At 42.1% G+C, this 27,784-nt stretch overlaps 1 protein-coding gene across 5 annotated transcripts in view; it reads left to right on the top strand.

Annotated features, from left to right (window-relative positions):
- nfic (nuclear factor I/C) overlaps window positions 1-27,784 on the top strand; it is a 58,401-nt gene that overhangs the window by 14,936 nt on the left and 15,681 nt on the right. For 2 of the 5 annotated variants that reach the window (XM_080721063.1, XM_080721066.1), the window contains exons 2-9: window positions 4,653-4,823; window positions 6,079-6,255; window positions 7,194-7,377; window positions 22,605-22,679; window positions 23,893-23,967; window positions 25,064-25,208; window positions 25,740-25,861; window positions 25,972-26,064. In XM_080721063.1, the coding sequence (XP_080577189.1) occupies window positions 4,653-4,823; window positions 6,079-6,255; window positions 7,194-7,377; window positions 22,605-22,679; window positions 23,893-23,967; window positions 25,064-25,208; window positions 25,740-25,861; window positions 25,972-26,064 (1,042 nt within the window). The remainder of the gene's footprint in view (window positions 1-4,652; window positions 4,824-6,078; window positions 6,256-7,193; window positions 7,378-22,604; window positions 22,680-23,892; window positions 23,968-25,063; window positions 25,209-25,739; window positions 25,862-25,971; window positions 26,065-27,784) is intronic. The other 3 variants (XM_080721064.1, XM_080721065.1, XM_080721067.1) reach the window with 3 other exon arrangements.

The following is a 27,784-nucleotide window of genomic DNA, read 5'->3' as shown; positions in this document are numbered from 1 at the left end:
GAGAGAGAGAGAGAGAGAGAGAGAGAGAGAGAGAGAGGAGAAGCAGAGATAGGTAGAGAGACATAGAGAAAGGGCGGGAGAGCGAGTGGTCTCTGGAACCGCGGAGCCTTCACAATTTAGACCATATTATTTATATCTGTTTCACCTTAAACAGTAGGCTACATTACTCAATACAAAGGCCAAAGCCCAGTCTCGCCCTCCTACCCGAAAAAGTAGCGTTTTAGGCGGCATAAACGAACCATAAACTAACAACCAACATAGCCGCCATTACCTAACAGAAAGAGAGAGAGAGAGAGAGAGAGAGAGAGAGAGAAAGACACACACACACACACACACACACACACAGCGAGAGAGAGAGCCAGAGAGAGAGAGAGAGAGAGAGAGAGAGAGAGAGAGAGAGAGGGAAAGCCGAGATAGATAGAGAGACATAGAGGGAAGACGATAGAGAGAGCAGGCTCCGTCCGAACCGCGACACGGAACACGTTAGACAAAGCCTAACAGAGAGAGATAAAACCCTCTAGACCTATATAGTAAGCAGCACAACGCTCAATAAGAGCAAAGAAAAGGAATACAATAATAACAAGAACAATGTCCATTATATTCAAACAAAAAAGACAGTGAATTATGCTTATAGCTTTAGCAGCCCTAAATCCTCTCTCCTTGCGGTAACCTAAATTAAAACGAGTAACACCCATCTGCTTACAGATCTTGTTAAAAAATAAAACAAATAAAATAGGTATTATGAAACGAAACACTTGAAAACACAACGTCAAGTCAGATGATGAGTCCAAAACAATAAGTAGGCTTACATTAACAACTCACCCTTTGGGGAGGAGGAGGAGGAGAGAGTGAGGAAAGAAAGACGCTGCGTAAAAGTCATCTCCAAAGTCCCAGCCAGCTTACCAACAGTCCATTAAAGGCAAAAGGATATCACATCGGCAGAATGTGTTTGAAAGCACGCGATCACGAAAGCAAAAGTGTCCCTGGTAAAAGTTAGTTCTCTGTAACTGTCGTCTCATCATCCTGCGTAGCTAGAGTCTCGTCCGCAGCACCTGGAGTCTTGAACTTATCCTTGCAAAAGGCCAGAGCTTCCTTGGGTGAGTTGAAAGTAGAAGTCGCCTCATCCACGGTTATCCAGAATTTGCTCGGGTGCCTTATTCCGTATTTAACCCCTTCCGCGGTGATGGAACGTAGGAATTCCTTTACTGGCCCGAAAGCTGCCCTTCTCTTTGATGTTTCAGCAGACCAGTCGGGGAAAATATACACCTTTTTGCCATTGTATGTCAGTTGGCCTGCTTTCCTGGAGAGCTGGAGTATGCGTTCCTTTACCCGGAAAAAATGGATCCTTGCCAGGAAAGCCCTTGGCTTATCAGAACGTGGATTGCCGGTCCGATGAGCACGATCCACCTCCGGGGGGGAGTCGGGAAACTCGTCGGGGAATGTTTTCTGCAAAAAAGACTGGATAAAGGCCACTGGGTCAGCCTTTTCTAGCCCAGGAGAGATCCCAATCACTCTTATGTTGTTCCTACGACTCCGGTCTTCTGCTATGACGAGCTTCTCCTCCAGATTAGCACATCTTCTCTCCAATTCAGTGATACACATCTGCAAACTGTCCATGGAGGAACCAAAGTTCTCAATGGCCTCCCCCTGTTCAGCCACGGTCGTGTTCAGCGTGGCGACTGCAGGACGCAGCTCCTTTCCGAAGTCATCAATCTTCTTCAGTAATTTCTTCTCCAAGCCAAGCATCATGGGTTGAATAAAACCATCCATAAACTCTTTCAGTGATTCCTTGAGGACCTCGCGCAGCATGCTCTTTGTAACCGGAGCGTCAGCGTCGCCCTGCATTGCGCCGGCCATGTTGTCGGCGTTTGCGGTCGGAGACCTGGTACTCCTCGACCTCGTGTTAATCGTATTCGGCATGAAACACGAAACAACTGCAAAAACAGACGCTCACCAGTGTTTTGGGCGTTTAAAGTCTCAAAAGAACTATAAAGGCAGTAAAAAATGGGCTTAAAAAATGTGAAAACTATGCACCTCCACAGAGCTCAACAAACGCGTCCTACTCGGTCGCCATCTTGTCGGAACTCTGGTGAAGTTCATGTTGAGTTCCACCCAGGCCTCTCAGCTTCATCAGACCACATGGTGAGATTCTCTCTCTTCTTACCAAGTAGGCTACTCTGAAAAACTGGAGTCTGCACTTTACAATTTACTTCCAGTGTATATATTTAAAAACAAGTCTACATGTGCTGACTCCACTTCTTTAGTTTTAGTTTGCTGTTTATAATGATGCTATTGCGGCTGTCAAATACCCCCCTCCTCCCAGTTTTGATATTTTACACTTTGTATTCACCCTCGCTCTATCCCTCCCTCTCCATCTTCCACCTATCCATCCATCACCGTAAGCACACAGTCTTTCTGTCATATATCGTAGTCCTCTTGTTTTGGTCTCATTATGTGATGTACAATCCAGTCAAATAATGTCATCCATTAGAAAGGTGATGGTCTGTTTTATAAAACCATGAAGTAGCCTTTACCTAATCGCAAATTTAGAAAATCTGTTACTATTGCTATGTCTGTAGACTCTGTACTGATTTGAGCTTGATCAACTCATGTGCATGACTGCAAAGAAACAAGACGGTGCATATTCGCTATCATGTCATTTAGTCATCCGTGCTGCTATTCAGTGTTATAGTATTTATTGAACGAAAATTGCTCTATACTCATTACTCAAATGTCAAGTTCAAGTCTCTCACTGTGAGATTATTAACAAATACTAGCCCTCTGCTCATGTGGGACACTCACAAACAGGTCCATGACCTCATTTAGGTCCCACAGTTTTTAAGAAACCGTTCGTATGAGACACGATTTCTATTATGTTCTGTGATGTCAACAGTTTTTATTATATTTTATTAATTAAATGATTGTAAACTGATGCTTTCATAAAGTCACAGTTAAGATGTGTTGCTGTGTCAGTAATATCAGTGAAATTAGTTGTAATATGTCAGTGAAATTATGCCAAAAACGGAAACAAATAAATAAAAGGCATTTTCGTGTTCGCTAAATGTGCAAAAAGAAAAACTAATATATATACCAAAACAGTGATATAGTCACACAACATGAATGCGGGAGTGGCTGGCACTGTATAGATGCACTGTCCGTCTATCATGCTCTGAGTAGTAGGATACTCTTTCTCCCTCTCTGCAGAGCGACTGCCACAAGGCTACGAGCCCCCCCTTCCCCTCCGCTGGCTATGTTTATTTATGCTAAGTCGTACGATGGTGCTGCGCCCGAATATAGCCTATCCACAAGTTCACTATGCGAGCTTACAGACACTGTCAGACGAAGAAGTATAAATCAAGCTTAAAACGCAAATACATCATCTGAAGGGAATCCCTGTCATTAAAAAACACCAGACCAATAAGTAAGCTACTGGCGCAAATGTCTCTACTTGTCTCTCTTTCTTTCCTCTTCTCCAAATCTCTCTGTTCTGTCAATTTATCTTCCCCCTACCACATTGTGTTTGTCTGCTGGTTCTTTCCTATCCATTTCTGTTTCAGTGAAGGGAAAATAATGTTTTTCGTATTATGAACTTTGTGAATTGTCACTTGTGTCGTTGTGTGTTCTGACTTTCCAATGAGCAGTGTATAGGACGTACATTAGGATACTTTAACTGTAGGCAGTAGCACAGAAATGCATAGGCCTGTAGGCTATGTTAAACATAAAATGTACACATAATATACTATGCAGTATCTGTCTCATTCCCTGCTCTCACTCATGACAGCAATGGTACAAAGAAAATTGGCAAAAAAAGACAAGAATAAAACAAAACAAACAACACATTTTAAAACTGCCGGTATGCATTCGGTATTTGGAATTTGGTCAAGTGTATTTTCATATTCGGCTTTGGACAAGAGTTTTCATTGTGGTGCATCACTACACTGAAATGTAATTTGTCATTAACGTCAGTGAAAGGAGTAGTAATGTGTCAGTAAAGTTAGTGAAAAGAGTAGTAATGTCAGTTAAAGGAGTAGTAATATGTCAGTAATATCAGTGAAAACAGTAGTAATGTGTCAGTGATGTCAGTGAAAACAGTAGTAATGTGTCAGTGATGTCAGTGAAAGGAGTAGGGTTGTAGGGTCGGTCAATAACGTGTCAGTAATATCAGTGAAAGGAGTAGTATCAATGTGTCAGTGTCTTCTTTCATTTTCAGCCTTACTGCACCTGCTCTGTTTTTAGAAATGGCTAGTAGACAAGCCTGTGTCTGAGAGTGAAAAGGAGAGGCAGCGCGCACGCGCATGTGTGTGTGTGTGTGTGTGTGTGTGTGTGTGTGTGTGTGTGTGTGTGTGTGTGTGTGTGTGTGTGTGTGTGTGTGTGTGTGTGTGTGTGTGTGTGTGTGTGCTCGCTTGTGCGCGTGCTTGTATGTGTGTATTACTGTTAGCCAGGCAGTGAGCCAGCAGGGCTGTTAGCTGTGACCTTATCCGCATCACCTTTGAACAACAACAAGGTAGAGATGGTTACAATGAAATGTAATCCTATACTGATTACAGTTTCTATCTATCTATCTATCTATCTATCTATCTATCTATCTATCTATCTATCTATCTATCTGTCTATCTGTCTAGTTGATTTCATATCTGTCTGTCTGGTTTCAGGATGAATTCCATCCATTTATCGAGGCCCTGCTGCCCCAGGTCCGTGCCTTTGCCTACACCTGGTTCAACCTTCAGGCCAGAAAAAGGAAGTACTTCAAAAAACACGAGAAGAGGATGACTAAAGAAGAAGAGAGAGCGGTCAAAGATGAACTGCTGGGAGAGAAGGCAGAGGTGAGTTACATGGAATCCCTAACACTGGCACTTTTAGTGCACTGGTGCTTAGCATTTCACAAACACAAACAAGACGATCTTCACGTTATCACCCCAAAATCCAAATCAGCACAAAACATCCCATACATTTGGGCCCATCTACTAGTACTAGTTTCTTCCTGTGATTCAATGTTGAAGCATGTGCTGTCACGTAACCTGTCCAAGTCCCGGAAAAGACGTACAGTGTTTGTCTGGAAAAGATTCTGTCCATATTGAGTAGGCAGAATCGGCCTTCATAACGTTCGGCACCGTGACTCGCTCGCCTGAGCTCGTTCGGCAGTGCCTCTCGTGGCTCAAGTTTCTCTTTTTTCCTTACATTTTATTTTAGTTGGACGTAGCGCGTGGAAGGAATGTGTTATTCCAACCAGTTCCTTTCCCCTCCATCAGGCGCCCCTGGTCAGGGAGAGGCTTTATAGAGACCAGGATTACTGCATGTTTTTGTGAGGTTATCTACCCTAGGAGACACGGGGAGAACATGCAAACTCCTCAAGGAAAGGCCCTTTTGCCAACCCCACCTAGGATGTGGGCGCTGATGACGCAGAGGAGGGAACACGCCCCCAGCGCCCCCCAGTGGGAATCGAACCCAGGACCTTCTAGCTGTGAGGCGACAGCGCTACCGATTGCGCCACCATTCCCCCCTCAAGGGACTCAAGTCTGTTTCTGACAGCTCGCCTCAGTCGTGATTCGATCCCAGGAGGTAGGGGCTGAAAGTCTAATGATTAGCGAGGCATGCCGCCGAGGCAGGTGCTGGCATGGGGTTTCGGGCTGTATTTCAACGTGACGAATCACCCAAAGGAATGTCTGATAACGGCCTACCAGAGCCTTGTGGTAGGCCACACATGCATTAACATTGAATCACCTAAAGAAAAGGCTGATAACTGGCCCAAATGTATTGTATGGAGTGAGTTCTAGGCATCGGGTGCAGCACAAACAGTGTTCAGAGCCAGTAAACCAGTGTCAATATGCATTCACACAGGCCACAACTAAACACAACATGCATGCTCTTGTGGTATCTTGGATAAAAACATCCACCGATTACATTCGGTTCATTATGCAATTTCCCAAATAGCCTTCTGTGTGAGTGAAGGGTAGTTGTTCACTCACTGTTGACTTATGTAAAGTTTATTAGATATTATGCTAAAAAATAAACATGAGGCTTTTGTTTTCCCATTTCTCATGTTTTTATTTTATTTTCTGTTTTAAATTCTTATTCCAGGTAAAACAGAAATGGGCCAGTCGTCTGCTGGCTAAGCTACGGAAGGACATCAGACCTGAATGCAGAGAAGACTTTGTCCTGTCAATCACCGGGAAGAAGGCAGCTTGTTGTGTCCTCTCCAACCCTGACCAGAAAGGCAAGATGAGGCGCATTGACTGCCTCAGACAAGCTGACAAGGTCAAATAAATGTCATTCATTTCTTTGTTTTATTTGTTTATTTTTGGAGGGACAATTTGGATTAATGAACTATACTTAAAATGTGCTGTAAATACATAAGATTTACATGTTACATAGTAAGTACATCATTACAATCAACACCATAAATAATACAAAATAATTACAAAACACGGTTACAAGCTAAATCTCCAGACTAAATTCTTAATCCAAATCTGTGCTAAAATGAATCTTTGAATCTCATTAGGATCCAGACTTCAGGATATATCACAATTAAAACCTAGCATATATATACCTGTTCTGGGGGGAGATTTTGCAGAAAATTGTAGATCTGCTATTTCCACTATTTTTGAAATTGAGCTTGTACTTTACAGAAGAGTTTTGGTTCCAATCCCGGTCAACTATGTATTAGTTTATTAAGTATAGAGGGTTTATGTGGTTTTGAACCTCTCTCTGTCAATGTTAAATGCTGCTTTTGGAACATAACCACCGCTAAATGCAATGCAATAAAGATTTGCAATTGCCATCAAACATACAAAAGACATGTTTAATTCTTGCTAATAAATTCCTCTGCATGTCATCCCTGTCCTTTATTTCCCATCACTGTGTGGCCTTGGAAAAACAGAATTTCCATGAATGAATCTTTCAAATAGGATTAATATTGTAGGTTGAACATGGTGCTGGTAATCCTGTGTAAATTAATATCCAGAAAGCACAGACATAGGGGGTGATTAGAGCCAATCTAATGTTAATGATGTTAATAACTATAATCACTGTTATTCTTTCTTCTTGTTATTATAGGTGTGTACACTGTATGTATCCTGTTAATGACAATCATATTAGAAAGCGAAGGGAGAAAGCCTGGTCAAGAGTAGAGTTATTGCTATGTTAATGTTATTAATAGCTGTGGTAATACATTCTTTTTTTTGTTGTTGTTTTAGGTGTGGAGGTTGGACCTGGTGATGGTAATCCTATTTAAAGGAATCCCTTTAGAAAGCACAGATGGCGAGCGGTTGGTGAAAGGAGGTCACTGCTCCAACCCGATCCTCTGCGTCCAGCCTCGGCACATCGCTGTCTCCGTCAAAGAGCTGGACCTCTATCTGGCTTATTACGTACAAGAGAGAGGTATGTTCACACACGGATGCCTGCATGCACTCTCAGACACGCAGTCGCACACGCATACATGCACATAGACACCTCCACACACACATGAAGTTACTCTCTTTGACCGTGACCAGACAGCTCAGGCCTGTGAATGAATTATCTTTGGGCTGCGGGATGATATTTAATTACTATTAGAACTGGCCCTCTGGTATATTGCATGCACCACCATAATACTACAAGTCCCACAATGCACTGCGAGTGCATTGACGCGTATCGAGGGGCCGCAAGCGCAAGGAAGCGCATTGCCTGTGGTCAACTTTCAGCTACCCCTCTCCCAAAAACAGGGGTTTTCAAGCCAGGTGGGAGTAGCCTACAGTACATGTTCACAGATGTAAAGGGCAAACCTGTGTCTTTTGTGTGGATTTGATTTACTTTCTCATTTTACTATATTAAATCAGTGATTGGTGAGTATCATAGAGCAGCAAACTGAGCTTTAATAATGCATTTTCTATTTTTAATGCAAGCAGTTTCATTTTTGAAGGATTTTTGCTGTTTGCCTGTAGAAAAACATTTCACTTGAAATTACTGACAGAGCCATAAGAAAATATTGCAACAGATTTTATGTTTTAATTAATTCATTTAATGATTAATGTTAGTGCAATAATATATGCTGTGTTAGGTCCAGGTTCAATTTGTGCAGTCATTTCAATACGTTTTAAATAAACATTGAACCAGTCCGGCCCTTGGGCCTTGACTTGTACAATTTTTTTAAATTTGGCCCTATGTGTATTTGAGTTTAACATCCCTGATGTAAAGTATCTGAAGAGAGGTGATGCTCTTCTTGTCAGACAGAGGTAGGAGAGGAAATTGCAGTTAGTTTGATCTTGTATTCACCTGTGGGATTTGTGATTTCAGAAACGATGTCGTTATCTGTGACTGACATAGAAACAAGTTGAACAGTACACTTGGGGATCCACATTTTAATTGCCGAGGCACAAAACACTGTGCTTTATGAATAACAGCATTTGGAAAACCAGTTTGTTCTAAGGATCACATCGCATACTCGATCAGCTTTGATGCTGCCAACCTGAGTCACATTTATTTATTCAGCTTAAATTGCGCTCCTGTGCTCTTTTTCTCTTGTTTGTTCAGATAATCATGGGCCTGGCTAGCAAGCTAGCTTTGTGTGATGCTAACTTCCTGAGTGCTTATTATAGCTATCTGCTCATTGTTTAGATAAGCGGATGCCAAGCTTACAACTCTTACAGTATAAAATACTTTTACCCTTCCTCCCCTCGGCTCACTTCCTTCCTTCCATCTGCCTCTCCCTAGTCCTCTTTCCTTCCTTCCCTTTATCGCTGCTCTATCATAATGCTATCACCTGGGGTGGCTGAGCACACGCACGCACGCACGCACGCACGCACGCACGCACGCACGCACGCACGCACGCACGCACACACACACACACACACACACACACACACACACACACACACACACACACACACGCACACATACATAGAAAGAGAGTGAGGGAGAAGTAGGTTAGGGGAAGAATAGCTAGTCAGCATTTTATTGTTAAAGGCCGAGGGAGAGAGAACGAGAGAAAAGCATAATAAAAAAGACAAAGAAGGGGTGTGTGTGCGTGTGTGTGTGTGCGTGTGAGAGAGAGAGAGAGAGAGAGAGGAGAGAGAGAGAGAGAGATAGAGAGAGAGAGAGAGAGAGAGAGAGAGAGAGAGAGAGAGAGAGAGTTATAGAGCGGAAACATACAGATAGAGTTTGAGCTGGAACAGAGGGACATGATTTGAGACAGAATCGTAGCAGTACCTCTGGCATGCAGCCTGTGCTCTTCATAGCATAGACAGTTACCGTAGATACAAGTAAAGAGATTAAAGTGAGAGATCGGGGGCGTGGAGAGAGGAGGGCTGGAGAGTTTGAATGGAGGAGGGAAAAGGGAAAGTGAGGCAGAAGGTGAGACAGACGAGGGGGGGGGGGGGGGGGGGGTGAGGGGGGTTGTTGAAGAGATGTGCAAGACAGAAGCAGGAAGGAAGCAATGAGGGTGAGAGGTCACGTCAGGTCATCCTTGTAATACCACTCTTCCCCCTGTAGGGGCAGTGTTATACAAAACAGCATGTTGTGCAGCATTCTCCCTTTCATGTGTCTTTTTATTGTGTTTCAACTGATCATATAACATGACACACAATGTCAGCGTTACTCTGCATAATACGCCGAGGTTATAGATACGTATTGACATCTGCAGCAACGGAGGTTTCTATTGTAGCACTCAGTAGAGATGTGTGCTGGCAGCTGGGACCAAAATCAATGTTGCCAACATGTAACGAACCAAAGTATGTCAACAGAGGTTGTTGCTCATACTGAAACTGTGGGTGAAAGCGTCCTTGTCTATTATCTCAAAATGTTTCCGTTGTATCATGACCTTTTGAACTGTTCTGGGTTCGGTGCTTTCTTTATCTGTTTAGTTGCTGCTGAAATGCTTTTGATTACATGATTTTGCCAGACACATTTCTACCCCGTGTATTAGCACAGTTAAACGTTATGCCCTGTTTCCCTGTGTGTGTGTGTGTGTGTGTGTGTGTGTGTTAGAGAGAGAGAGAGAGAGAGAGAGAGAGAGAGAGAGAGAGAGAGAGAGAGTGAGTCACTCACACTGTATGGTTGGATGGCTTGGCAGTGTATGAATTGATGTGAGTTCCCAGGTTATTTTTAGTTTCACTGCGTCTCTCAGACCGTGGACACAGTGAGGGAAGACCTAGATTTGATTTTCCAACCAGGCTAATTGTAAGGTAGCTAGCTAGATAACTCTACTAGTTTCCATCCCAGTTCCAGCCTTAGTTCTTTTCCACAGAATAGGACTTTATAAGTAGAGGTGACTTGGCATGGTTGAGCAACAATATAATGCCCACAAGATTCTGCGCGTGTGTGGCCAATTATTGGCCACACACAGTTCTATTGGCAATAGAACTATGTGCACTGCCCACTAGGTAAAGATCTTGTGAGCTTCAACATAACTAAGGGGAACCACACCAGGTCACCTCTCTTCTTCTGTAGGCTAGCTAACTTTAGTTAGACACTCATTCACCGTATTAACTACAATGAATGTCTCTACAACGGGTAAGTGGAGAGGAAAGGCCTGGTTGTGTCTTGATATGGATGTTGGGTAAAGTGTAGTTCCTGTCAAATATGGGGAAAACGCTGAATAGCCCATTCTCCCCTACATTGCAACATCATCACAACATGGGAACAGTGGTGCAGACCAGTCAGTTCACCGTGTATTGCATTACAATTTTTCTTGATTGCTTGAGCACATTTCTCCCAACAAAATTCACTTTTGCAAAACAGCTAACACTGCCCCCAAATCCCTGAATCGTGTTACGCAAAATGACACATTTCATTTGGTAAATGCCCTAAGACACCCGAAACATAGAATACATGTCACAAAATCAAATAAGTCTACCTAAACAGCATAGCTGGTCTCTCACAGAACTTGTCATCTATCAATCATTACACAATGGCCCAATAAACTCTAACTACAGCTATGAATATACAACCATTGTTCCTCTTTTTTAATTTATTATACAGTATTTTATATGTGTATATATACAGTACTACGGACATACTTGTTATACGTACATTATGTAAAGGCAAGTAAACATTCTACCACACCACTGCCTGTATGCTTGTTCACTAAAAGCAGTGGTTGATATTGATATGTATTTGGCCATGAACCATCGTGGCACGTGGTGATCTTGTGTGCTACTTGAAGCAAAAGTTGACATGTAGCCAACTCTGGTACTGTAAGCTTGGGCGCACAATGTGTTTGAGTATAGTGAAGAACGATGGATAAAGGACTCTAATGCGCATGCTCTATTGTCATCAAAACCACTGGGTGAGTTAAATGAAATTAATGTCAGGGGATTTTCTATGCCTCCTACAGTTCTTTATTAATAGCTCAATGCTTTACTCCCTGTCAATAGCACAGGGTTGTCTTGGAATTCTGTCAAGAGATTTGTGAGAATAAAAGGATGTTTTGAGGACATCGGAAACAATGGAAAAACTGTTTTACTTATCGTCGTTGTCGGGTGGAAACCTTGTATTTCCAAAACCGTTCGTTTTGTATTTATCATCTATAAAATGTACTAAACTAGTGAAAACAGCAGATCTACAAGCACACAGCGCCTCGCGATGCGAGGCGTTGTGTGCTTGTAGATCGGCTGTTTTCACTAGTTTCGTGCAACAGTCTTGTATGATGAAGCGGGGCTTTGCTTTACCAAAAGACGTACACATTTGAGACTTGGAGATACGAGGTTTCTGCCCGACAGTGACGATATACAGTACATACAGTAAGGTACATGCAGTCACTCACCGATTCTCATTCCTGAATATTCTCTCTATTGATGCCACAGTTGATCCCCTGAGGTTGGGCTGGCCCTGCTGCAGAGCCTCTCTCACTGAAAGGCTGTGATTGATGACATGATCAATAACCGTGACACAGATTTCATCTTAAACATTGGCTCTTTGTCTTCCCCTTTGAGTTACTCTCTGGGCCCACTCTCCTTTGTACTTGTCCTTGATCTCTTATTCTTGCTCCATTCTTTCTTGCAAACACCATCTCACAGTTGACTCTTTTATGCTTGTAGGACTGATTGCTGAATGAATGTGGAAAGAGGTTTTACACACATGCAGACGAGATTCACAATTATGGAAGCAATTTATATCAGCTGCCTGACACAAATACTTTATTTGACATTTACTTTATTAGATTTTTGTAGCTTTTGTATGGAATTGTCTTTACTGGTTTGCAAAAGTGTGCTTAATATTTGCATTTTGTGTGAAAGCAATGAGGAATTACTTTGTGTTTTGCAAAAACCAGTAAGTCATGGTCATGAATGATTATAGTGGACCACTGTTTCACTCAAAGCAATCGAGAAAAACTGTAATAGGGAAAGTTAAACAATAGCCTTCTGTTGCAGATATTTTCCATGTCATTTTGGACAAATTCCAAGCTAGAGCCATAGGCGATTTACATTCTCATTTCTGCCAATTGGTGACACGATGGGCCTATAAGCATGCATATTAGTGTCCTTTTTGCGTCTCCGTCAGTGATGTTTCAAACTACCTCTCGCAAATCCAAACAACCTCGCAAATCCACTCGTCCTAGACAATTCGCCCTCCTGGCCCCCAAACAGTGGAATAAACTCCCTGTCGCACTTAGAACAACAGACTCACTCCCTAGCTTTCGCCGTGGCCTTCAGACTCCACCTAAGCCCATAGCACTTACCGTAGCACTCGCCTACCCTCAATGACCATACATGAAAGAATAGCATACATGAAAGCTAGATAGCATATTTAGGTTTTACTAGACCTTACCCGTTCGAATATATGTGCTGCAAAATATGTGCAGAGTGTGGGTTTTGGGGAAAGTAACTGTAACTGCATGGTGCGTGCGTGAGAATATGTGGGAGCATCATAATGTAAGGAGCAGCCCATGGAGGAGTGTATATTTATGATGGATACAAATAATTTAACAGCAAAATTAGGTGAATAGAAGTATGAGGATGTATTTGCTCCACATAAGTTTTCTATACCCGTTGGAAGATGAGACACACATCACCCGTTGCATGCGTGACCCATGCAGAGAGAGAGAGAGAGAGAGAGAGAGAGAGAGAGAGAGAGAGAGAGAGAGAGAGAGAGAGAGAGAGAGAGAGAGAGAGACTGCAACATTCCTAACTGTGAGAGAGGTGTGTGTGGGCCCAGGGCTACAGATCCCATGGCCTGGAGGAACGGACCGTAACCCTGACAACAGGCTGTAGAGCTATAGAGTGAAGAAACGCTAAGAAATCGCTAGAATTTGGGAAAAATGAAATTCGGGCTCCGTCACGGTGTGTATAATGCTAATGACCAATGCCATGTTAAATTTGAGATCAGTCGCTGAAGCGAGTGAATAGATAATGCATTTTGTGACTGACTGACCTCTCTCTCTAATTATATGTTAGATATGAAGTTTTTACTGATTAGGTGCTTGATCTACCTACGTTATTTTGTCTAGATTGATATTTATATGAATTTGATGTATTAATGTTGATCTGGATTAAGAGCGTCTGCTAAATGCCTAAATTGTAAATTGTACCTCCATGCGCAAGCCCGTGAGTTGAGACCCTTTTTGTTTGTTCATGTTTTAGCCCCAAACTTGACAACCTTGACTGCAAAACGTCCCCCTGGCCCCTGGGTCTTGATTTGGCTATGGGTGGCCACAGCTGAATGTTTCTTGGAATCAGAGGGTCCCCGGTGCGCTTCCTGGCACTAGCCTACTGTATGTGTCAAAGTGTCTCTGAGCAGGACATGTAATCTCTAATTGCTCCCTAGGAGATGTATTAGTGGCTCCCGTAATACTTAAAGGATGGACACATTTCACTTACTGTATGTGCAAATGTACTGTGACAAAAATGCCCTAAAGGAGTGGGAACTGTCCATATTATTATTATTGAGGTGGGTCAACGTCCACTTGTGAAAAATGTTTCCCCCTTTTTCTTTTATTACCCACTCCACCATTTTTATATTTCAGTATATTTTTGGTCTATTTTTTGCAAGGTTGCTAAATGAACATGGCTACCAGCAAGTTAAGTTAACCACTTAGCCTGTAAAACTGTAAGCTAACTGGTATTATATTTTGAGCATTATTTCTACAGCTACTTCTATTGTTATTTTCTCTTGCTGCGGCAATGTCAAGGAGCTGAAACCCAGCAATTTCTCTCTTACACGTGTATAATGGGATGTAACTGTAACTTAATCCTGAACCTGGCCTGTTTCCCTACGGAAGAAGGATTGAGGGCAGGAGGGAGACTTTGGGGCACAAGGCGAGTGACAGTGGATGGAAGGAAAACAGAGATATCACAGCCACTCAAGCAGACAGTCTGCATGGCTGGAGCTTAATGCACACCACATGGATGAAAGCATACTCCACTATAATGCAGTGGTTCACAAAGTGGAGTCCAGGAACCCCATGGGTCCTTGAGGTGGCTTCAGGGGTTCCAAAGCTGAAATTTGTCCTACACAAAATAGGGACGCCATTTGATTCAATTTGGACACCGAGTTATGGGGGTCCTTGAAATGTCAAAGATTGAGAACCACTCGTACAGAATTACACAATTCTGTACTTAATCTACTCTAACAACAAACATATTCCCTTATGGGGGTATTTCATGACTTAATACTGTATGTATCCATTTTGGAGTTCTCGTCGGGAAAATGTTTGAGAACCACTGCTCTGCTTTAATTTATACTGGGAGGAAAAGGAGAAGAGGGAGGGGGGAGGGGGGGGGGGGAGAAAAGTGGAAGAAGATTAGTGGGGATGACAACCTACAAAAAAAGATCAAGATGGAGTCTCCCTGACCTGAGAGCACATGGAGAGATGCTCCTAGTGCTGAAGGGGTAAAGAGTAAGATAATACACACTTTGAAGGGATAACAGCAAATGGTAAAGTAACTAAATTTGCACCCTTATTCAGATGCAGATGCATCGAATTGTAGATATTACAAGCAACACATTGTTCAGGTCCCCAGTGCTCAGAAATAGTTCTATTGATATCATAGAAGGTCAGAGATACTGAGGAAGTATAAAACAGTCTTGGCAGTCTGTCTATAATATATTGGTATTGTCAACGGTAATGGAGAGGTTTGACAGGGTCTCTTGCACTTCAGCCACTCCCCAAGGTAATCGCTGCTCTCAGACAGTACTAAGAAGAACAGTTCTCCAGAGATACTGGAGCACACCCTGTACTTCAATGAAGAATCAGAATCACTATCAGCTTTATTGTCAAATCACTTTTACACAAGGTGTAAAGAAGTGGGTGAAATTAGTTTTTCCGTGCATATCATTTTGTAGCATGAGAAGAGAGAGGACAGAGGTAGAGTGAGAGCAGAAGGGAAAATCTTTGGCAAATGGCGCTTTTTTCCACATCATTCTGGGGTGTGAATCATCCAGATCTGAAAGGTTTTTTGTTTTTGGGGGGTATGGGTGACAGACCGACAAATCTGATCCATATTGTTTATTTCTGTAATGGTGATACGAGTGTACTGCATTGGGAAAAGCATTCTATTTAGCTGTCAGGACCTGTTGTGGCCCGGGAAACTCACATTACGTCACTGCTAGTGTTAGTTCCGCTGGTTACACCCATTACAGTGACGTGAGCGAGCGAGGAAAAGTGATTCAGTGAGACTGAATCACTTTGCTGATATTCCGCAAGCAACAGTGAATAGAGCGGCAATGTCTTTCACACCTCAAATATCAGTTTGCTGCTGTATTTGACGGCAAATTTTGATTTAGTTTAGTTATATTTTAGTCTTCTCAAATTTTTAGTCTAGTTTTAGTCAGGGGTGTTGTTGCCTGGATTATTCATGAAGCTTTCCCGGAAGAGAAAGATCCCATGATTGGCCGCTAGTTGCGCTGTTTTCTCCCCGCGAGGTACCAAAAAGATTTTTTCTCCACTGGACCCCATTAACTCATCTAGTGCCATTCGCGAGATGTCTCGCGATTCGCGAAATGTACTCGAGTATCTGTAGTGCCATTCACGGGATATCTCGGGAAAAGTAATAGATTACTGTAACGGCGAGTACATTACCGAGAAGAATGACCGGCGGTCCGGAGACGAAATCCGTCGCTGATTTCGCATCATCACGGCTCCACGAGCACAAAATAGTCCCATCCATAACATTGAGGTGGACGGGGGATCTCATCTTTAATGTCCATTATCTCAAAACTACACTTTAGAAGCTAGGATGGAGGCAGATGCTCGCTTATGTTACACAGTTATAAAAGCTCCCGGTCGGCCATTACACAACTCCACGTGGACACGGATCGGTTCCGGCGCACGATCCGATGACGTCAGACCGGAAGTGATTGTGCGGTGGACTTCTGGCCTTCAAAATAAGACAACGCAAGTGAATGGGACCTGAAGGAGGCACTTTGGACATTATAATCCGTTAATGTCTGGGGCTCTGAATGAGTTAATTTTCCTCTATGATTTTCTAACCTTAATAAACATCGTCATAAATACTTTATGGTTCCTATCGCTAGTGAAAAACTGCCTTTCAATTACCATGATATGTGTTTTGTGCAAATATGGTCCCATTTATGTTGAAATTGATGATAAAGTTGCGGGGTGCGTGGCCAACTAAACTGATACCAGCCGGCTGTGTTCTTCTTCGTGTACTGTATTTCGGGAGGCTCCGACCACATTCTCCCATGTATCCCTGCGGTTGCATGTGACCGTTGGCAGCCAATAGCATTCCTTTTGATTCCTGGGGTACCATTCAAACAATGATGGCGACACCCATACAAGGGACAAAAAAAAGCGTCATTTTCGCCACATAGAAACCAATGGCTTCGCACTGTCCATATCTTTTTTACAGTCTATGGTTTTAGTTGATTAAATATTATACGTTTCATTTTGGCTGGCCTTGATGGCGTTGTAATGCCATTGTAAATTGGTGTTTGCGGACGTTATTTTCTTTTGTTTTTCTACTGGATCTCTTGTCCACTAGTCCTCCCTTACATTTTCATTTAAATTAGTTCTGATTTGATGACAACTTTGTCAGTATATATTTAGTCATAGTTTTAGCCATCATAAGTACATTTTAATTTAGTTTTAGTCAGTGAAATAACTTGGTCAACGGAATTAACACTGCTTTGCTGTGTCTGTTGTTGAGCAAGTTGTGGCGGCCCCAAACACGTTCTATTGGTTGAGATCCGAACGCTACTTGAAATAGTCATTATGATCATTTCCAGTATAGACGAGAACTAACGTGGAAATGGGCCACACTGTTCAGACACGTTTCAATTGCACAATAATGCACAGTTTCAACATTGCAATTCACAACTTTGCACAACGTCACAATCATGCAGATACGCGCACACAACGGGAGAAGTATCGTTACTGTAAACGAGAAAAGTCATTTGATGAGCTTTATTTTCATCAACGCCCCCACAGTACTGTACGCAATCCAGTTTTTGGCATTAAAAGTAAAAAGAGTAGATGCAATATAAGATTGCATCCTTGAGAGAGAAAGGGAGAGCGAGCCTATTTCAGCCACTCAATAACCCAGCCAGTGCTCGGTACTAAACACTACAAGGCTTTGCCCTTCGTTTTCTGTTTGTATGATCGGTGATTAGTTCATCATTAACCAATAACTTATAATTACTTATTAAGTGAAAGTTATTAAGTAAGAAGTTATTATGTGTTACCATCACATTCTATTTTTATTTTGGAGCCAAAGTTCGTGGAGAGGAAATACTTTACTTTATTACCAATTGATGATTATTTTGAGGTCAGGAACCTGCGACAAATGAGGTTTTATGAAATGTAATTTCCTCAAATCTGTACGGGTAGGTAATAGTGCTGCCAACGATCCTGATAGTGCTATAGGTGAAATATAATGAAGAAGCCTTTTTGTGGTACTAAAGCAGAGAATGAGATGACTACATTAGACTGATCAGATTTTAAACTAATTGGCACCTTTTAAAGCCTTTTGATAGAGACACTAAATAGAGGACATGCCATGCTCTCAAAGTAATCCTTTGATCTCCAAAAAGTCCGATTTTCAAGAACAAAGTAATGACTTCATGCTCACATTCAGTGCTGTGTATTTTTAGCATACTGTAACAGATTTAGGGATTTTACTGTTTAGCGTAAGCAAGAATGTGAAAAAAAACATCTTAATAAGGGTTTTATAAGACTACAGTGAAATTTGCCAGTGAATCTTTTGCTTACAGTGTGGACATAATTGCCTTATTAGAAGATAAGGAACATATCCTGGATCCTAGATAGCGAATAACTTTTAGTAATTTATTGCTTTGATATATATTTTCCCAACACATTTAATTGCGACCGTCAGGTTACTATCAAAACCTCCACCGGCTGCCAGTCTGTCAGTCTGTCAGTCAGTCTGTCCGTCACACATCATGTCACACTTTTGCCCTACTCATATCCCCGCCACCGTTGCCCCTATGCCCTATCCATGCCAACCTTTGCACACACACTCCTTGGCTGCCAAACCACAACCTCTACCCCTCATTTCTGACATGGCCCTCTTCTAGCGCCACCATGAGTCCGATTCTTGCAAAACACATTTTTGGACACTGCTCCTACAGATTTTGTCCTAAAATCACGCAAAGCGGTACACACTATCTCTAAAGTCATGTCATCAACATGGATCTGTCCCATTTCCCATATTCCCTCCTGATTGGCAACCTTTGCTTTCTAAAGTTTGTGTATGCGACCTGACGGTCGCTTATCTCCCGATTAGGGAGTCTTACTGGTATATCCCTATTAATGGTGCGTAGTAGAGAGGATCTTTAAAGAGTTGCTGATGTTGTTAAAGGTTCAACTCAGAGTTGCTCTCGATGCTACAGGCGATCCTGCCGCGGATGCCTCTTTCCCATTGGCCGGTTGAAAACTTTTGTATAAACATATTTAATACGACTGTGAGTCGAGTCCAAAAACAACTGGAAGAGAACGCCATGTTCACATCTGGTTTTCATATTGTGGTTTGTAGGAGCTGTAGAATCCCGGCTCAGCAATACACACTGATGTACAATATAGTAGGAGCAGGCAGTGCAACGGCACTGTAAGACCCAGAGTTAAACGGATGCTGAGGATTTTAGAGTGCACACAGCACTGTGACCCGTGACATCACGGGTCACAGTGCTGTGTGCACTCTAAAATCCTCAGCATCCGTTTAACTCTGGGTCTTACAGTGCCGTTGCACTGCCTGCTCCTACTATATTGTACATCAGTGTCGTATTGCTGAGCCGGGATTCATACAGCTCCTACAAACCACAATATCGAGCTGAAACCAGATTATCGGAACATTTGTCTTTGAAGGTTTTTTAAAAAACCTATGTTTCTATGTCAGTGGTGCTCAAAACCTTGTCATGTGAAGGACCCCCAAAATGATATGTATTTGGCAACGGACCCCCATCTCAAAATATTTAGTTCCAGGGACCCCCCAGAAGCAAAATTAGAGTTACAAATGTTCGTTTAAAAAATACATATATTCAAAGATTTTCACACATTTTCACGGCTTTTCAAATATAGCAGATCTATACAAGCTTGCAGCGCTGTGAGATTATAGCTGCTATTTTTCAATAGCTAAAGTATAAAATAATTAAGGCCCCTCCCTCCACCTTGGGCCCTAGTAACTCAGTCCCACGTTTCCCCCCTTGTGACGCCCCTGGGTGCCTCCACAGCAAATGCCTTCCACCCCCCCCCCCCCCATATGAAATGAATAAACAGTACCAACAGTCATTTGGGGCATAAAAAACCCTCCTACCAAACCAGAGCCCAGAGTCAATGCTCTGGTTTTAATATTGTGGTTTCAGAGGCAGCGCTAGCTCACCAGCCACACACTGTCAAGACGTAAGCATTAAAAACACATTATCCTTATTCGCGTGTGTTGTTGTTGTTGTTGTTGTTCTCAGAAGACCGGGGGTCAGTTCATGTGCAATTTACCCAATTCAAAATGTAAATGGAAAAACCGCAATTAACTCACAAAGACCACCACCATCGGGTTTCGGTTATTTTCCAATCAGGCGAATATGGCTGCTGTCTTGCTGCAAGCATTGTCCAGCATTTGAAAGCTAGTACGCCCACTCTGTGAATTGATGGACTTGACCTCAGCCACAGTATCTGCAGTTCTATAAATGGATAGAACACGGTCAGTTTGAACACTCAGTTCTTACTTCACTTGTAAAATCCTGGGTGTTAATTTAAGTATGGCCTCTGGGTAACCCAATCTAACCAAATTGTGAGGATCCATTCGGTTATATTTGTACACTTGTTAGAAATTGATAAATTAACACCTAGGATTGTATTATGTACAGTATACTAACCTGGAATCTTTTTAGAAAATCTTTTTAGAAAGGATGGTTGTTGTTTTACAAATCTTTTGTTTTGTTACTATATAAAATATGTAACACAAATAAGAGTTACAGTACATTGCTACCGACTATAATACATACATACATACATACATTGATTTGTATTAAATATTAAAATATGGAACAGGAGACAAGGATTTTTTATTTCGCTTGCGTAATGTTTGAAAATATTGTTTGTGTGTTATTGATTTGGCAAGGGTTGTTGGTGTTATATATTTTACACAAGTTATGCAACATTTTTAAATAGGAAAAGTTGCTGCATTGTGGAAAGCTACAATTTCCCCCTCAGGCATGTTGAGGCTTCAGGTTGACACAAGCAGAAGCTAGTTGTGCATTATCATTCAGTATCACAATGTACAAAATCATCACAAATCCATATATTGTAGGTATACTTAAATGGACACACACCCGCATGGGCACACGCATGTACGCAAGTGCGCACGCATGCACCCACGGACACACGCACGCCCACACACCACTTGGCGGCTGGCCAATAGAGGTTGCCGCCCCACCACTCCCAATAGCATACAGTAGTCCTAGATCTTCTTTGAATAAAAATCTAAATATATACAAAGATATTAAATGAGCATTGAGCAAGCCAGGTGAATATTACATTAAATACTTAGTGACTAGTGAGTTAAATGTATATTCTGTCCTAAAATGTAGATTAAAAAATGTTCTTCACACAGAGTTTTGCTTATTGACTCCGGCCCGTTATAAGTTGTACATCCACAAGACATACAGTAGAAGCTAGCTTGTTACCTGGCTGTACCCTACCTGCATGCTGCACCCAAGACCAATAGACCATAGACATGTAGATACAGCTGCACATTCAAGTGTGTGTCTATTGAGGCATGAGCTACTGTAGCTATATCCACAGTTACAATCATCACAACTCTGTGAATCTTAAACCGATTTTCAAGCGGTTTAGTTTGTTACAAATTATGATGTTATGATGCATGGTTAAATTAAAGATGCTGGTTTTCATACTAAAACATGGTAACAACCACAATCATTTCCCCTGTGTTTCTTATAATTATTTCTATAATGCTTAAAATTGAAATAGAGAGCATTTTGTTATTTGCCTATAATTTGACTATTTTAAGTTTCTGGATAATTTGGAAAACCTTGTGATTTGGTCAACACAGTATTAACTGAAGTTTGGGACTGTTATTATCAGCATAACTCATTAAAGTAACATGTGGTATGCAGATATCTCTGTGATATGTCTCCAACATAAGCATGCCGTGTTGAGAAGCAAAGGGAGATCTATCTGTCTGAAATTGCAGTCAGATGTGTTGAAAATGGAACATTTTATGAATGTTGAGAATATTAAATTAACAAAGTACAGCTATATGATTTGGACATCATTGGGCTTTTCATGGTCGTCTTTTCTATTTGTTCTAAGAGTGTTCATTGAAAAAAATTACACATGATGTTAGAGTTAGAAAATGTTTAATCGCTACAAGATTTCTCTTGTTTCTACTTTTCTCTTGTCGTATCGCGGAGAATCTACACTGAAAAAGCTTCGTTCTCTGATTCTTTTTGCCTTTGTCTGTCAGTCATTTCTCTGTCTCCATCTGTGTTTTCTTTCTCTTTCCTCTCTCACTACTCTGTTTTTGTCGCTGTCTCTGTTTCTTTCTCTGAGTCAGTACCTCTGTGCCAACAGCAGCTTTAGTTCTTGGCACCCAGGTTCTGTGGCCAAGAGAGAGAGAGAGAGAGAGGGAGAGAGAGAGAAATGGAGGAAGAGAGAGAGAGAGAGAGAGAGAGAGAGAGAGAGAGAGAGAGAGAGAGAGAGAGAGAGAGAGAGAGAGAATGACAGAGAGATTGTATAAGGAAAACTGGGGGGTGGGGGCAGTTTGAATAGTCTGCCAGCAGTTAACTCCTCTGCACTCGATGCTCCTGCCAAAAAACACAATTCCAAAAAAGAACAAAAAAGAAGAAAAAAGAAAGAAAAAAACAATTTGCTCCAAAAGAATATTCTTTCCTCAGAAACAACAGAAAATGACATAGCAACAGTAACAATCATAAGAGATTATGTCGGGCATGGTTGAGGAGTAGCACATTACCATTACAGTTTGTAATGATGAAAAAATATGTGATTAAAATGTTGGCAACATTGGATTACATTTGTATACTTTCAGAGTTAAATCAACTTAAAATGAAAATTAAAACGATGGATTTCATTGTGTATTTGTTGGTGACTGAGCCTCATCTCCTTGTACTGTAGCTACAAGCTCATTAATGTCCCCTGTCTGTCTCTCTGTTGCTCTCTGTTTGCTCCTCTTTCCCTTCAGAAGCAGAGCAGAGCAGCAGTCCCAGTCGAACAGGAGTGGGGTCTGATCAGGATGACAGCAGGACCGCTACCATGGGTGAGATGATCACAGGGCTGCAGTGGGCAGGGGGATATTGATATTATATATGTTGGGTTATGATTAGGACATGGGGCTTTGGCTATTGTAATACATGATACGGCTTCACTTACGTCCTGGTTTTAATCACTTAAACCCTATTTTATACTTAAATTAATACAATAAAATAAACAATTCTGAACAAGATCTGCTATTTGCGCTATTGAACATTTTCGAACAATTAAAAAAAGAAATAACAATCGTCTCTACGATATTACTAGTAAGACGCAAGCCCTAAAGGGCAAGGTGAGGTCACGCCATGTCTGCCATCTGGCCAGTTACCCATATATGTAGACCCCTGGTACCCATATATGGAGATCCATGTACTGTATATGGAGATATGCTGTGAGAGCCCAAACATGCTTACTCAGTTATTCATTATGTGAAAGTCCTATGACATCTATGATCATAAATACAATCCCTTTTATGCCTATACATGGAGGTCGCTGTCTGTAGAACCAGCCACACAGATATCGTCTGTCTTGGCCATATATGGATTCTGTTAGTGTGGTATGTGGCCGATGTGGCCTCCATATATGGGCATTCCCATATGAAGTCCTGTTAGATATGGGCTTAATATTGATGACATCAGGGAACTACATATATGGGCATACAATATTGAGGCATTTGGTCAAAAATATTTGATTTGATTTTGTCTATATCGGCCTGCCCTAGATGGTAATAAGGAACGTAGAGCATGCAACAAATTGCAACATCCACTCTAGGGAATAGGTGCAGGACAAACAGCATAGCATAAAAATAGTCAGTTCGCACACTTTTTTTGTCTGAGGCTCCCACTCTTATTGATGATCAACATTTCGATGAAGGATCTTCATCAGGATGGGGTTGAGAAGATGAAGATACTTTTTTGATCGAAACGTTGATCTGTTACAAATGGGGAAATTGCGCTCTTTCGAACGACCATCATTTCGACCGGAGGGTTAGCGACTCACTCCACGGAGGTTAGGGTTAGGGTGAAGGTTAGAATCGGTCGGGTGTCGAAAAGATGACATGTAGTAACAGCGACGCGCTCCCGTTACAAACAGTGGGAGCTAACAACAATGTGCGGACTCTAATTTAGTAATTTTCTGACACACCCATCCACCCACCCACATGCATGCACGCACGCAGGCACATGGCGCTCGTGTAAATTACTACTGTTGTGTTTTTCTAGATGGTCCAGAGTTCCAGGACAGTTTTGTGACGTCAGGAGTTTTCAATGTCACCGAACTGGTCCAGGTCTCTAGAAGTAAGTACTGTAACCATTCATCCTGGCATAACCCTTAACTTTACAGCCGCTGTTGTTTCGTACATCATAATCACAACACAGCTTCTCTTGGCCCAGGTAGAAGTAATATTCCTTTCTGTTGTTATCCTGTACAGTGCTAATTATGGGTGCATTAACACCCATAAAACAACGCCTAAGAGGTTAATCCAATTGTTGATATACTGTACAAAATATTAGTTTGAATCCAAAAGAAAAGTGCATCTCTATTAGGCCTAGTCCAGGGGTCTTCAACGTTTTCAGGCCAAGGACCCCTTAGCTCTGAGAGAGATGAAGCAGGGACGCCCACTACATATCGTATAAAATTGTGTTGCAGATTAAAAATGTACATTATCTCTTATACAGTTTAGACTTGACAGCACTATCATCTGTGTGTATCTGTGTGCGAGGCGTTGTGAGCTTGTAGATCTGCTATTTTTTGGCTAATGTTCCACTAAGAATATGGATGCTAGGGTTCAAGTGATCAAACATGATCACACAATAATTTGGCGGACCCCATGTAGTAACTCTGAAGACCCCCTAGGGGTCCCGGACCCCCTGTTGAAGACCTCCAGCCTAGTCGAATAATTGAAAAAGGACTCAATGGAATAAACACTAAGAAAATAATCGATTGTTGCTGCCCTAAACACCAGTACTTGCACATCCTTACCACCCAAGACGCCCTGCTAATTCACTGAGTTCACTATTAAACCAGGATACATGCAATTCAAAGGCAAGCGCTCTACCAACTGAGCTACCCGGACACAACCCATATGCTTACCATATGCTATTACATAGTGCACATGTGAATGTGTGTTTATCTGTCTCTAGCTCTGCTGATGACATGTGTAGCTCCCAGTTCTGTGAAAAAGTTGCATACTCATCATCAGTATGTGTATGTGCGTGTGCGTGTGTGTGTGTGTGTGTGTGTGTGTGTGTGTGTGTGTGCGTGTGTGTGTGCGTGCGTGCGCGTGCGTGTGTGTGTGTGTGTGTGTGTGTGTGTGTGTGTGTGTGTGTGTGTGTGTGTGTGTGTGTGTGTGCGCGCGTGTGTGTGCGTGCATGCATTTGCTTGTCTCTTCAGCTCCAGTTGTAACAGGGGCAGGTCCTAGCTTTTCTCTGGGAGAGCTGCAGGGTCATCTGGCCTATGACCTCAACCAATCAGTCAACCAGTCGGTCAACCAGCCAGTTAGCCTGAGACGGTCTTTGGCTAGCACATCATCCAGCGGGTACGCACACAGGCACGCATGCACGCACGCTCACTCTCACTCACTCACTCATTCACTCAATTACTCTCACACACACAAGTATGTCACAAGTAAGTCTGGAATTCAAAATGTACTTGAGTAAAAGTACAAAAGTATTGGTATAAAAATTTACATAAAGTACAAAAGTAAAAGTAGTACTATGCAAGTTTTCAAATGTATAAAAAACTGAAAATAGCAGATCTACAAGCTCACAATGCGTCCCATCGCGACGCATTGTGAGCTTGTAGATCGGCAAATGGCCAAAATGTATAAAGGGCTGAAGTGGTTAATGTATGATTTGTATTAATAATCATTATCTACAAAGTAACTAGTAACTAAAGTTTTCAGATAAATGTACAGTAGTGGAATAAAAGTACAATATTTGGCTCTGAGATGAAGTGTAAATTGTAAATTGTAAATACTGCAGTAAAGTACAAATACCTCAACATTTTACAGTACAGTACTTAGTTACTTTACACCACTGCATGTCTCTGGTTGTCTCTGTGTCTCCAGGAGTAAACGCCATAAGTCAGGCTCCATGGAGGAGGAGGCAGACAGCCCAGGTGGAGAGTATTACCCCTCCCCCTCCTCCCCTGCCAGCAGCTCCAGGAACTGGACTGATGACATGGAAGGAGGTAAGTTTCTATTCTCACTCCATGCGTCTTTCACTTGATTCTTGGCCTGAGGTGATTGTCCACAACAGTCCGGTGTTTGGTTGGTTTGATGTGACTTTTGTGTCTCCCAGAAGAGTGCCATGGCGTAGAGAGGGCTGACGTCAGAGGGTGCTTCCCATCTACCCAGACCCAGGGCAAAACTCAGGAACAAATGAACTGGCTTTGTAACTAAACGTTCCAAGTTTGTCAGCTTCTGTGGGATTACTCAAAACTATGATCTGCTGTGATCTATGATCAGATATGTCTGGTTCGTTTTTGAGCGTTCTGAGGAATGTTCTGTGGCTGTGGAAAGTACCATATGACTTCAGTAACCCATCTGTTTTATTTAAACTCTAAATGCCAAAGTTCTTAGTGTTTTCGTAATGTTTGTTTAGCCTATGACCCTTTCACTGTGGTCATTAACACACATGGGGATCTACACCTGGGGAGACTCATTAAAAGTATTTTTTTTCTTGTGCTGCTCCACCAGAAATTGGCCCGTAACCCATTTTAGGTCCAGTCCCATAGGGCTACAGACGTCACGTGACAAGATACACGTTGCATCTATTTACACCACCATTCTGGCAGGAAATCATGCAAAATGAATTCAAAAGCTTGGCGCCAGCCGCCAGTATCCATTTCAACCTTATGATTTCACGGCACACTTCAAAAGACAGGCACAGAACTGGAATTTGCTAGAGCCTTTTGAAAAGAAATGATTCCAGAGCTGCTAGCTAAGTGTTCTCCTGCTGTAAAACTAGCTCTGGCCCATTACTCTGCATTAGAGGTCTGTAACGCTACCTCAGCCTCCTTTTTAGATTAAACGATTCAAGACTCAACACTACTGCAACATAGGTTGACATTAAAGTAATTTCCACAGAGCATAGCTTAGCCCAAATCTTGCTTTAAATTCACACTTTACTCTGTTTTTCTTCCCACCAGTATCAAGGCAGCTTAAATAAAAAATACAATTAAAAACTAGAAAAATATGCTCCTCGGAGCACAGGTCTCCGCCAGGCTGGTTTGCCTACCAGGGCCCGCAAATACTTGCTGAATTTCCCCCTTGGGATAATAAAGGTATCTATCTATCTATCTAAATGTTGGAAGTCAGTCATAGCCAATTGGTATCGAATTAGGAAAGATCTGACTGATACATCTTGGTCACATGACTCCAGAGATAACGTGTACCAATTTGTGTGAGCTTTGGATAAAATTAAATCTGCATGAGTAGTAGCAAAATGTGTGTTTTGAACAAAATGCTAAATGTCGTGGCCTGCACGGAGAGTTCATCATGATCCACAGAATCCAAGGAAAAATCTTTTCTGACCGTATGACCTATGTTTCAAGAGTTATAGGCCAAAGTGTGAAGCTGCCTGTTATATCCTATTACTGTAGGCTATATGAATCACATAATATCTTGACCTACTGGGAGTGTGCGTGCCAAGTGTCATGCCGAGGCGGACGGACGGACGGACTGATGGACACACACACACACACACACACACACACACACACACACACACACACACACACACACACACACACACACACACACACACACACACACACACACACACACACACACACACACACACACACAGAGATGTGCGGTCCACCCTGGCGGAGACAACAAAACCTTCGTTGATTAATTGATATGTTATTAGTGTAAAAGATTGCTGCTGAAAAGACTGAACACATCAGTGACACTCCATGATTCCTGCCAGCATGCCGTGGTTTTGATCAAGGCAATGCATGCTGGGATTGTGCCAACTGCCGGAGCTTTTAGTTTGAGAAACCAGTACTAGAGCATCAGTAGAATATGTTTCATGCTTAGATCAATGTGGGTCAAGATGTGGACAATTTACATTAACCTCTACGATCAATGTAAATTAATGCACATTTATC

The sequence above is a fragment of the Nannobrachium achirus genome, assembly GCF_963921795.1.
Source record: "Nannobrachium achirus genome assembly, chromosome: 1".
In the NCBI taxonomy this organism is placed as follows: Eukaryota; Metazoa; Chordata; class Actinopteri; order Myctophiformes; family Myctophidae; genus Nannobrachium; species Nannobrachium achirus.
This window is presented reverse-complemented; position numbering and strand designations above follow the sequence as displayed.